Here is a 12,395-nt window from a genome sequence, read left to right on the forward strand (position 1 = left end):
TTTAGTCCAAAAAGAATCCGATCTTTTAATACTGTTAACATGGTGGCTCTTTAAAGTGGACAAGGCGGATCTAGATTATAGCTGCACCATGAAGGTATCTACTTACATATGTATCTCATATTGCCAAGGTTGGAATTCCCAAAACGGTTCACCCAAATACTCTGCATTGGAACCACTTTTGAAACAAATGGAAGTTCACAGTGCATTGTATACATAAAATCTTGGGGCTACCTGGTAGGAATGACAAGGAGAATGAACATCTGTACTGTTTGGTTCAAATCTTAGCATGACCAATTAAACCATATGTTGCTGAGAAACACAGTACTAATTAGAAAACTTATAAATGGGCATTAAGTATTATTTACTCCAAAGTACTCCAGCCTGAAGAGAATTTATAACAATAGCTTTGAGTAAGCAATTATGAATGAGAAAGGCAAAATATTTTAATTTCAAATGTCCACCAATACAATTACCTACCACTTAATGATAGGGACACGTTCTGATAAATACACTGTTAGCTGGTTTCATCATGTGAAGACCATAGTGTAGTTACACAAACCAAGAAGGTATAGCCTACTACACCTTTCCCATTTAGGCTGTGTGTATGTGGAAGGGACTAATGTTCCCTCCATCCTTTTAGGTTCTTGGTTGAGATCCCTGTAATAAAATATTAACAGGAGAAAAAGTTTAAAAACATGTCTACACCCAGTATACATGGTAAAAGACCCAGTAAAACTGAGTAACATCAAAATGGCTGAAGCCACCACCATGAATACCGTCTTCAGCTGAAATCAAGACGCTAGCGGAAGTGGGGAGTCAGCTGTGGGAGGTTACCAGGAAAAGCACAACAAATAAGAGTGAGGGTGTTGTGCAGGGCAAGGAGTAACAGGTTCCTGGCGACATCATTTATTGAGCTTAGAGGAACAGACGTTAGGGGGAAGAGTTCAATTGGACGTTAAGGAACAAATAACCAGCTGGCACTAGATAAACCCATCTAAGGCTTCAAGTCTATGCTAGACCAATGTGTCTGGTAGTAAAAACAAGCTGGGGTGAGATTAATTATGTTGAGGCTTGCTATGTGACAGGTATTGGTTCCAAGTCCTTATCATTATCTCAGTTCTTAAAACTACTCTGGGGAAAAGGGCCCCATGGATCTAAATGGGAAAGGTGAAGGAAAGCCGAGTCCACTCAGGTTGGTCAGCAAACGGAAAACCGCAAGAGGGGTGTTATGGAAAACCAAGAGAATTTTAAGAAGGCTGAGGCACAAGATCATTTAAAAAAAAATAGTTTGTCTTGACCACTGGGTTATTGGAGACCTCAGTGAGAACTGTTTGAGCCAGAATTCAGACTGCAAGTTACCCAAGAAAAAGACAGTGATGGGCCACCAACTGTTGGAACAAGGAAAGCAAGATGTGAAAGGGAAGGAGGCCCCGAGTCCGGAAGGAGGCACAGCCTCTGTCCCCTTCCAGAGTCAGCAGGAAGGCTGGATGCTTGAATAAGGCGATGGTCTTCTGTTCTATACAGCAAGGGTTCCAAAGCAAGGGACAGCAGCACCTGGCCTCCACATGCTCTGTAGAGGTGTACTGGCCATTTGGTGAGCAAGGTGGTGAAGGCGGGGAGGAGGCCTGAGGAATAAATGGCCAGACTGCTGACCACTGTTCAAAACCTGGTGAGGCTGGTAAATATAGAAGCATCCAGCTATTGTCATGTGGTTCTTCTCCAATACTCCACACAGAAAAATCAAGTATAATGACTTACGGTTCAAAAGGATTGTGATAAAAGCCATACAACTGATAAAGTGAATCACCAGAAACCCTTCGATCAGTATATACTGTCAACATGTTTCCAAATCTAGGCCATAGGTGTACTTATTCTGAAAGATACACAAAAATGTTCAGGTAGAGTGGTGGAGGAAGCTAGATAACTGGTTTAACCTAATTAGAACCATTTATTTTAGCAAAAGGGGAAAGAATTACTCACTAAAAATTTAAGTTTCTTTAGCAATCCTCCATAGCACGTGACCTATTTTTAGCAAATGTTACAAAAATCAATAAATGTGTCTAACATGCTCAGCATTTGGAGAGGGGTAGAGGTATGGTAAAATCTATAATTTGTCCTACAATATTATGGAAGATGTGACTCAACAAATGAAAATGCAGGACAAAAAATACAATTGCCAAAGCACAGAGTAAAGGTCTTGAAAGCTGAGACACTTAGATAATGTTTAAAGAGGTAGATATTGAGATTAACTATCAAATGGGGTAAGAATCAGGTGAGTTTTTCTTTGAGCTTTTATTAAAAAGTTATCGGGTATGTTTACGGAAAAGATAAGAGTACAAAGGGAGCTGTTATAAAAATCTTGTCAACTTAAGTAGTATCAGATGAAATGTACAATTAAAGGCCACAAAATATTAAGTATCTGTTTATTCAAATATCTAAAAGATGTAAAAATAGACAACTTCTCTGTAGTAGAAAGAGCATTAAGATGTGGAGTCACATGGCCTAGTTTGGTGTGAAATTAGGATATTCATGTAATCCCTCTGGTGGCTCCACCTCCTCATTTGTAAAAGGGCCAGAGTATAGCTTGTTCTTCCTAACCCTCGAAGAGTATGACAGTGAAACCAATGCTCTTGATTTAAAATATAAAATTTTTAAGTGTGGCCAACATTAAAATAGTAAAGCTCATTATGGTAAGTAGAACATTACAGTTCACAGTAAATAGAAAGTAAGTGGCAACATGTAGATACTTGCCAAATATTAATATAATGGAACAAAACAGAAATAGGATTTCTTATGCAGTAGTTGGGGAAGGAGAAAAGTACTTCTATTCTTTCTAAAACGATGTCTCTACACTAGCTTTTGAATATTGTTATAAATTATATCACGAGACCAAAACGCAAGATAAATTTCTATATTTCAGAAAACCTACTTGAATACACTTTGAAACAAGAGTACAACAAAATAGAATATACTTCAAATGTTGAATATACAAACTATTATAGTTCAAATCTGAACACTGGTACTTCCCCTCTTAAAACTTCAACTAAAAATAATAATAATAAAATAAAATAAAAAGAAAACTCAGGTATTAAGAGTTACCTGACAAAAATTCATGCTGAGCCTTAACTTCCAAGTGACAGGAGAACTGAAACAAATGTCTGCACAGATATCAGGGCTAGGTGAGTGACACAGGCATGTTACACAGAAGGCCAGGGCCCACTGTTAATTTGTCCACAATTAAGAAACTGACAGACTTGAACTACCATATAAAATGTTACATGTAAATTCTATAACAATACTGTGCTAGGTACAAGATTTTTAAAATTTTTCTTTTAATAAAAAAAGCTTTACACAAACAAGCCATTAGCTTATTTCAATAAAGAAACCAAAAATTAGTCTAAGGCCTTTGTTTTAAATCAGCTTAAGCTATATGATATATATATAAAAAAAAATCTCACTAGATCTTTTTTGCTACCCTTTCTGAAGCTTTTGGATCCGTTCTTCAATTCACATTCTAAAATACCTATATTAGCAGAGTCTTCACATAGCACCAGTTAAGTGAGTTCTGTGTGAACACAGTAATAATTGCTGGTATGCATATAAAAATGCATCAAAAATTGCTATATGTAACAATGAGATCACCAATCCCAACCCCTCCCCACTGAAAACTGTAACCTCTTACAGAACGTTAGTGTTCCAAGTCTTAGTGTAACTTGATATTGTAGTGAGCTGCTTGGTCCCTCTCAATGCTGCTTATTGACGGGTTCAGTTGTTTCCTACTGTAAGAGGCAGTTTTCTGTCAGCATCTCAGTATGTAGTTCATTTCCCACTGAAACATGGGATAGGTAACTTATTTCCAGTAAAGTCTGATTGTTTTCCTATATGCAGTAAAAATGTTTTAAAGTCTCCTTGTGACTTTCCTTGGTGATATCCCTTGCGCACATTTGTGTTAGTACTATTACTAACAGTCTAACGTCCACGGCCGAGCTGCCGTTTCATTTCTCACATGTCACTAGTCCTTCCGTTTTCATAGTTACAGGAAGGGCAATAGCTGAAGGCGCACTGACCACCACTACATGGGTCACTGTCTTATTTCCATCTGCCGGCTTTTCTTCTTGTACCAGCTGCAAAGTTTTCACCTCGTGTTCCTGCTTTTTTGCCACTGCCTCTGCCTTAACCTCCGGCCCCTTGATGAGCGCACTGAGGACTCGGGGAGGAGTCTGGCCAGATGCCTGCTGAGCAGGTACCGACAGTCTCATCACAGGTGCACCGTGGGCTATGGAGACGGGAGTAAGCGCTCTCACTGCCAGGGGGGTTCCAACAATGTTAATGCTTCCCGACCCAGTCAGATTGGACTTGGTCTGCAGCTGACACTGTGCGAGCTGCGTAGCTGGGATGGTAATGATTTTGGCAGGCTGCATGGTGATCTTGTCTCCATTTTCAGTAGAGGCTGGCATCACCGTAGGGATTGTCTGAATAACCACCTTCGGGGAGGTTGCTGTTGTGGGACTGGTGCTGCTTATTAACGGCGCACCTGCATTCACTGACTGAACTGCCACAGTTGAAATTTTCTGACCCAACGATGTCATTACAACAGGAACTTGCATCGCCACACGAACTGTCCTATTAAAATAAAAAATATACAAAGCTGATTTATTCAATGTTCAATTAGAAAATAGGTCTCTTGAGCAAAAGATGAATGCAAATACAAAATGTATGTACTGATAATCCATAAAACCAATCCAGGTTAAATGAGACATCACCCACTTTAATAACAACAAAGTACATTTAAAATATCAGGTATTTTTCAAAGTCCTGACCAACAGTGGTTCTCAGAATGCTACTATTAAAGAAAGAATATACTGTTGTGCCAAGTAGGTTTCAAACAGCAAAAACAACGGACAGTTTGTTTCCCTCACTCACCTCGGAGCTGCCGCTGCTGACACAGAGGTGGTGGTAGGGGACCTGGATGGAGCATCAGGACCAGGGGAACTGATGTTCACCACTCGAGCCACACCCTTCTCCGCCCTGGGGCAGCTGAGGGGAGCCGAGTGTTTCCCACCACGAAGGGAGGTTGCTTTCAGGAGACTTTCTGCAGACAATGACACGCGTTCTAATGACTTTTCATCAGTAGCTGCTGCTAAATCTTCATTACAGGCTTCACTTTTGTCATCATCTATGACCACTATGTTTTTGGGCATGTCCTTGAACTGATATACAAGCCTCTGTCCTTCAACCTTTGCAAGAATCCCCCTTTGGTAATAATATCTGTAAGGGAAAAAGTACTAAATGAATCAAGTATATTACAATTGTCCCCACAAACAAACACCACCATGCAGAATGTATACAAACAGAAACATTCACTTGTTTTGGTAAGATAAGAAGGAGGAGCTCTTCCTGCCTGGATCGTTTATAAATAGCTGAGAATCTAAAGTAGAATGAAGTTGGAGCTGGTGCCATACGTCCTATGACCTTGAGATCTATGAAGTAACTACAGGTTCATACTTAGAGGATTAAGTAACTGATAAAAACCTAAGTCTGATTTATACAGGTTATAAAAATTTGATGTATATGGCCCTGGACAGATAGATGGCTCTGTTGGTTATAGCAGCGCAGGGGTTGCTGGTTCGATCCCTGGTCAGGGCACACACAGGAGGAACTGATCAGTGCTCCTGATTCTTTCTCTCTCCCCTTCTCTAAAAATCAATAAAATATTTTTTAAAAATATGTGTGTGGAAAAATAAACTAAGCTCTGCTTAGTATAGATGAATTTGTAGTATATGTGAAACTTTCACATAAATTATGTGTTCCTTTAGGAAATACCCTTAATTAGAAGAAGCCACTACAAGTTTTGTGAGTTTCCAAACTGACAAAACTTAAGTAATTTACTTGTCAAGATAAATCCATTATAACAAATTTGGAAGAACTGCATCAAATTAACTATCTGAAAACTATTTCATTTGGGTTTAGATTTCTTAAAGGTCCACAACTTAACTTTGTAATAAGGAATAGTCCTAAGTGTAAAAGCACATTTTCTGCAAAATGGATTTTTCAATCACACTGAAAGATTAGACATCCAGACCAAACTCCTCTCCCCCATCTATCTCCAAATCTGAGAAGCTCCTCTAGAGTATCCCCTCAAAATTAAAAGTTATAATAAATAGGGGGTTTTTCACAGCTTCTCTTTGAACAGCCAAGACAATATAAAGAGATGTAAGCTTTGTCTGAAAATTCTGTGCGCTTACCTCAAAGCTCGTCCCATAGTTTCATAGTTCATGTCTGGCTTGTTCTTATGCTTTCCCCAAAGCTTAGAGACAGCCTTTGAATCCACGAGCTTGAATATGCCTTTTTCTCTCTGAGTCCACTTAATGTACCGGGGACAAGTATTTTTATCTTGAAGTAGATCTAAAAGAAACTCCCACAAATAGGTTGTATTTCCTTTGAAAACAATGATAGATATTTATTAAATATTCATTAACATAATTAAGCACATAATTATAAAAGAATTAATTTGTGCTTCGGTCTTAAAATATGAGCTCCTTAAATAAAAACGTGATGAAAAACAATTTGACTTTGGGTGATGGGTATGCAACATAATTAAATGTCAAAATAACCTGGAGATATTTTCTCGGAACATATGTACCCTGATTTATTAATGTCACCCCATTAAAATTAATAAAAAAATTAAGTAAAAATAAAAACATGAAAAACATGGCAATTTCGTAGTCAAATATTCATCAAAGATTAAACAAATATTTGATCATACTACTTGCAAAATTTAAAAATGACAAAATATTAAAATATTTCTTTATAAAATACTTATTTATCACATACTGTGCTTTACGTAGTAGAGAATAAAGAGAAGCATTTAAGCCTGACCAGGCAGTGGTGCAGTGGATAGAGCGTCGGACTGGGATGTGGAGGACCCAGGTTCAAGACCCCGAGGTCACCAGCTTAAGCGCGGGCTCATCTGGTTTGAGCAAAGCTCACCAGCTTGGACCCAAGGTCGCTGGCTCGAGCAAGGGGTTACTCCGTCTGCTGTAGCCCCACGGTCAGGGCACATATGAGAGAGCAATCAATGAACAACTAAAGTGCCACAATGAAGGACTGATGATTGATGCTTCTCAGCTCTCTCCATTCCTGTCTGTCTGTCCCTATCTATCCCTCTCTCTGACTCTCTGTCTCTGTAAAAAAAAAATCAATAAAGAAAAAATTTTAAAAAAAGAGAAGCATTTAAAACCTAGTCTCAGCCTCAAGAAATTTGTGACTTACATAGGGGAAAGCAGATGACAAGTTAAACAATAAGAAATAAATTTCGTATGAAACTGTAAGATGCATCACAAGGCAATGCATGATTCTATTTCAAATTAATGACAGAAACTAATGTCTGAAGTAAAAATAAAGTGGACTGGAAAGACATCATGAAGATGGCTAAGATTTTCATATAAAAGGAGGGAATTGGGGTAGGTAAAGTAAAAACAAATACAAAAGAAAAAAAATCACTTTTTTTTTCTTTTGGAAGGTGGGGAAGAAAAGTGGGCAATGGTGATAAGACCAGGCTTTATAGGCTACTGTTTTTCTTTAATTCCCTTTGTAAGCCTCTAGGTGCAAATATTCTTAAATTGATAAAAGAACAGAAAAGGATCCTGAGAATAATATATAAGCCACTACAGCGTCCCCGGGTTACCTCGGCACCTACTGGCAATCCCTCAGATCCTGATCCAGGTTATAGGCTACATAAGAACCCCGAAGGGTAGGAGGGTTCCAAACCAAGCCAAGCCACTGCTCCTCAATCTAAACCTTAATGTTCTTCTCCAGCATTTCATTCTCACTCTGGAGTTCCATAAAAACTCAATAAATCTATTAACCCATAGCTGAATCCAGTGTGCATTTCTTTATCAAAAAAGATGAACCTTCAGCCCTGGCAGGCTGGCTCAGTGGTAGAGGTTCAGCCCAGCGTGTGTAAGTCCCAGATTCAATTCCCAGCCAGGGCACACAGGAGAAACGCCCATCTGCTTCTCCACCCCTCCCCCTCTCCTTTCTCAATGTCTTTCTCTTCCCCTCCCGCAGCCAAGGTTCCACTGGAGCAAAGCTGGCCCGGGTGCTGAGAACAGCTCCATGGTCTCCACCTCAGGTGCTAGAATGGCTCCAGCTACAGCAGAGCAATGCCCCAGGTGGGCCGAGCATCGCCCCCTGGTGGGCATGCTGGGTGGATGCCGGTCAGGCGCATGCAGGAGTCTGCCTGCCTGCCCACCCACTTCTCACTTTAGAAAAATACAAAAAGAAAAAAAAACCCTGCAACTTCACAATGCTACATCTGTATCTCTGAAGCTCTATACATCAGCATCAATACCTAAAATGTCTTACTTTTTTTTAAAGATTTTATTTACTGATTTTAGAGAGAGGAGAGAGAAAGAAAGGCGGGGAGGAGGAACAGGAAGCATCAACTTATAGCTGCTTCTCATATGTGCCTTAACCAGGCAAACCCAGGGTTTTGAACCAGTAACCTCAGCATTCCAGGTCGACACTCTATCAAATACCACCACAGGTCAGGCATAAAATGTCTTACTATTAAACCATGCATAACTTTGAACTACATTACTGGCCCTGGCAGGTTGGCTCAGTAGTAGAGCGTCAATCTGGCCCATGGATGTCTTGGTTCAATTCCCAGTCAGGGCATACAGGAAAAGCAGCCATCTACTTCTCCACTCCTCCCTCTCTCACTTCTCTCTCTCTTCCTTTCCCACAGCCATGGCTCAATTGGAGCGAGTTGGCCCCAGGTACTGACGGCTTCCACCTCAGGCGCTAAGAGCTGAGTTGCTGAGCAATGGAGCAATTACTCAGATGGGCAGAACATCGCCCCCCAGTGTGCTTGCCAGGTGGATCCTGGTTCAGGCACATGAGGGAGTCTGTCTCTGCCTCCATTTTTACTACTACTATCCATCCAGATGGATAGCTGGGACATTGTTGTTTTATGACCAGGAGACTATATGGTCCTATGAGCACATAGTACAACAAGGAAGCAGAGAACTTATTCTGAAAGAATTTTTATACAACATAGACAATGCCTTGTACATAGCAGGGACTTGAATGCTTCTGGATCTGTCCAATTATCTACATTCCTCAGGTTATCTTTAAATGCTCTATTCACATTCCCACCTCCAAGAAAAATTAATAAATTCTATTTCTGGTTTTAAGGAAAACAGAATTCAGAAAGGGAAGCCTTCTCTAATAGACCAGGAAGTTTATTAAACCTATGCAAAATTGTAATAAATGTTCAGGTGTATTCTGGTAATATGGTAACTAAAAATTTATCACTTCCATGAACAACTGTTTTCAGATTAATATTCAATAGTTGGATCATTTTGGATTAATATATTCAAATTTATTCCATCCTCAACAGAAGATACAAATTCTGCAGAAGAAGAAACACTGGCTGAATTTTTAATCCAGGTGTGGCTTTAATAATTTTAATCAACCAATGACTCAATATTAATAAAGGTCAAAATTTAAAGGTAATTTTATTGATAAAAATAGGTCATCACAAAGTTTTGCTCTATTAAGCATAAAGTATTTGAATTTAAGAGATACTACTGATGAGAATTAACAGTAATAAGTTTATAATAACTATAATTTAGCTTTCTAATATTTACTATTATGTAAGTTTTAAAGATTTCAATATAACTTAAAAAATAAAATCTAAGATGTTAGAAATGTAAAATGACCAAAGAGAGACAAGGAAATAAGTCTCCTAAATCCCTCCCAAGATGAATCATCAGCTCCTAATTAAATAAAGAGTTCACTGTAATGGAAATTTTTTTTTTTTTTTGTATTTTTCTGAAGCTGGAAATGGGGAGAGACAGTCAGACAGACTCCCGCATGCGCCCGACCGGGATTCACCCAGCACGCCCACCAGGGGCGACGCTCTGCCCCTCCGGGGCATCGCTCTGCCACGACCAGAGCCACTCTAGCGCCTGGGGCAGCAGCCAAGGAGCCATCCCCAGCGCCCGGGCCATCTTTGCTCCAATGGAGCCTTGGCTGCGGGAGGGGAAGAGAGAGACAGAGAGGAAGGGGGGGGGGTAGAGAAGCAAATGGGCGCTTCTCCTATGTGCCGTGGCCGGGAATCGAACCCGGGTCCCCCGCATGCCAGGCCGACGCTCTACCGCTGAGCCAACCGGCCAGGGCCTGTAATGGAATATTTTTGGTCTAAATTTATTTCTTGGTAAGCTTATTAGAGACTTTTTATTTTTACTAGAGACTTAATTTTTGCTTCATTTAAAATTAGATGTCAGACCACTTGTTGAAGATGGAATAAATCTGAATATATTAATCTAAAAGGATCAAATTATTAAATATTGGTCTGAAAACATTTATTCATGAAAAGGATAAATTTTTAGTTATCAGATTACCAAAACACACCTGAAACCATTGTTAAAATATTACTTGACATCACCTTACCAAAAATATTAGGAGAGCACAGAATGTAGGAGGCTTGTTTGTAGTAAGAATATACGAATTCTAAAGCAAAAATGGTAAATTTTTGTTCTCGCTCCTAACATGACTCATACTTGTTAACTGGGAAATTTAATTCAGCTTGCCTTGAATTATTGCCCTGCTTTCTATCAGTTAAAAAACTGTGTATCAAAAATAAGTCTTGGATGTAAACTTAATTTCAATTCTAAATGGCTCTAAGCAAGGATGAGTGTTGTCTGGCTCAAGGGTGTCCATCAGATTGTACTTTGGCCCTTTCCGGAATATGAACACCCACCCCTTCGCACCCCCTACTACTATGTACCTACGGCTCAGCATCTTAGCGGGCTAGGGACCAGGCACAGGTCGTCTGAAGCTCCCTGCGTGCTCACACATCCCTGGTAAAAGGACTACCTAAAGACAGTACCCCACAGGGCACATGCTAGAAATCATTTTCTCACCAACGCAAAAATATCACCTGAATAAACAAAAAATAATCTTGCCTCCAAAGTGGCCCTCCTCAAATTACCTTTTCCTTCTCTGGGTTTCTTCTTTATACCCAACTCAGGAGACCCATTGGAAATTGGTGACTGCTGGGTCTTTGGTTTACGGCCAACTGTAAAAGTAATATATGGAAACCACACATTAAAAACAAGAATAACAAGCATGATTAGTAGACTCTTTGATAACATTATTTGTGAAACTGGACATTAATTTGTAGATTAATATACTTAGTACATATAAAAAGTCTCCTTTTAGGAAGAGCATTAGTGCCTGACCTGTGGTGGCGCAGTGAATAGCGTCCATCTGGGATGCTGAGATCGCCAGTTTGAAACCCTGGGCTTGCCTGGTCAAGGCACATATGGGAGTTGATGCTTCCTGATCCCTCCTCCCCCCCTTTTCTCTCTCTCTCTCTCTCTAAGTGAATGAAAAAAAATTTTTTTTAAAAGAACATTAGGAGCACTTGTACAATTTTAGATTACAACAGTTAGTAGGTAGTAACCTCAATATATATGGGAAGTCAGGCACTGCTGCCCTATTATTGTACATGGGTCAGAGCCTCAACTTGCTAGCTAGCCTTTTCCAACAATGTGGCAATGAAAACAGATTCTAGTACTAACTTCTTAGTTTTCTGTTCTAAGGACTTGTTAGAAAAAGCTGTACCTACCTACTGCCAAGGGTTTGATAATCTATGAAGCCCTTTGAGCTCAAACAAGGAAAGGTAAAAAATAGCATTTTATACACTCTGTTCTGAACCAGTCAATTCACCAGAATTTAAGCATAGTGTTGAAATTTCCCCACTTCAAACATGCAGGTAACATTAGAAGGGTAAGAAAACCTTCCAAGTAATTACTTTACAAGTCGTCTAAGTGAATGTTCATCTCCTTACTGTTGTTTCCCCTCGCGTCGGTCAGGCTGCTCTCCGACTAGCAACCACCGTAAATAGAAAAGCAAGAGCTATACTTCTCTACCCAAAAGAAGGCGCAAGACAGACGCATTTTAGTCCTCAGCACTGAGAATGAATGCTGGCAAGTGAACAGAATGCTCAGAGAAGTTGGGACTAGTCGAGTCTATTACCCAGTAGTACCCCCTTATCTGCTGGGGGGAGGATATGTTCCAAGATCCCAAGTGGCTGCCTGAAACCATGGGAAGTACTGAACCCTGAATACGGAGGTGGGCAAACCTAGGTCTACAGTTGTTCGTATGGAAAATACAATAATTAATAAATAATACAATAAATTGTTCCACGTACTCACAACTATAAACCTACGTTTGCTCACCCCTGTACACTATGCTCTTTCCTATACCTACACACCTCTTCACTTAAAGGAAGCACTTACCAGTTTCTCTTTGGCATGTCTGAACTGCCAGCATCACTACTCTTGAACTTTGGGGCCATTATGAAGTCAAATAAGGGTGACTCA

At 39.8% G+C, this 12,395-nt stretch overlaps 1 protein-coding gene across 7 annotated transcripts in view; it reads right to left on the minus strand.

Annotated features, from left to right (window-relative positions):
• Positions 1–2,406: 2,406 nt before the first annotated feature.
• The window catches only part of ELF2 (E74 like ETS transcription factor 2), a 96,873-nt gene continuing 86,884 nt past the window's right edge, over positions 2,407–12,395 (minus strand). For all 7 annotated transcript variants that reach the window (XM_066385261.1, XM_066385245.1, XM_066385293.1 and 4 more), the window contains 4 exons: positions 11,000–11,086; positions 6,246–6,438; positions 4,924–5,268; positions 2,407–4,623 (listed from right to left, as the gene is read on the minus strand). In XM_066385261.1, coding sequence (XP_066241358.1) covers positions 3,996–4,623; positions 4,924–5,268; positions 6,246–6,438; positions 11,000–11,086 — 1,253 coding nt within the window. In that variant the 3' untranslated portion in view covers positions 2,407–3,995. The remainder of the gene's footprint in view (positions 4,624–4,923; positions 5,269–6,245; positions 6,439–10,999; positions 11,087–12,395) is intronic.

This window comes from Saccopteryx leptura, chromosome 1 (assembly GCF_036850995.1).
Source record: "Saccopteryx leptura isolate mSacLep1 chromosome 1, mSacLep1_pri_phased_curated, whole genome shotgun sequence".
NCBI classification, from domain to species: Eukaryota; Metazoa; Chordata; class Mammalia; order Chiroptera; family Emballonuridae; genus Saccopteryx; species Saccopteryx leptura.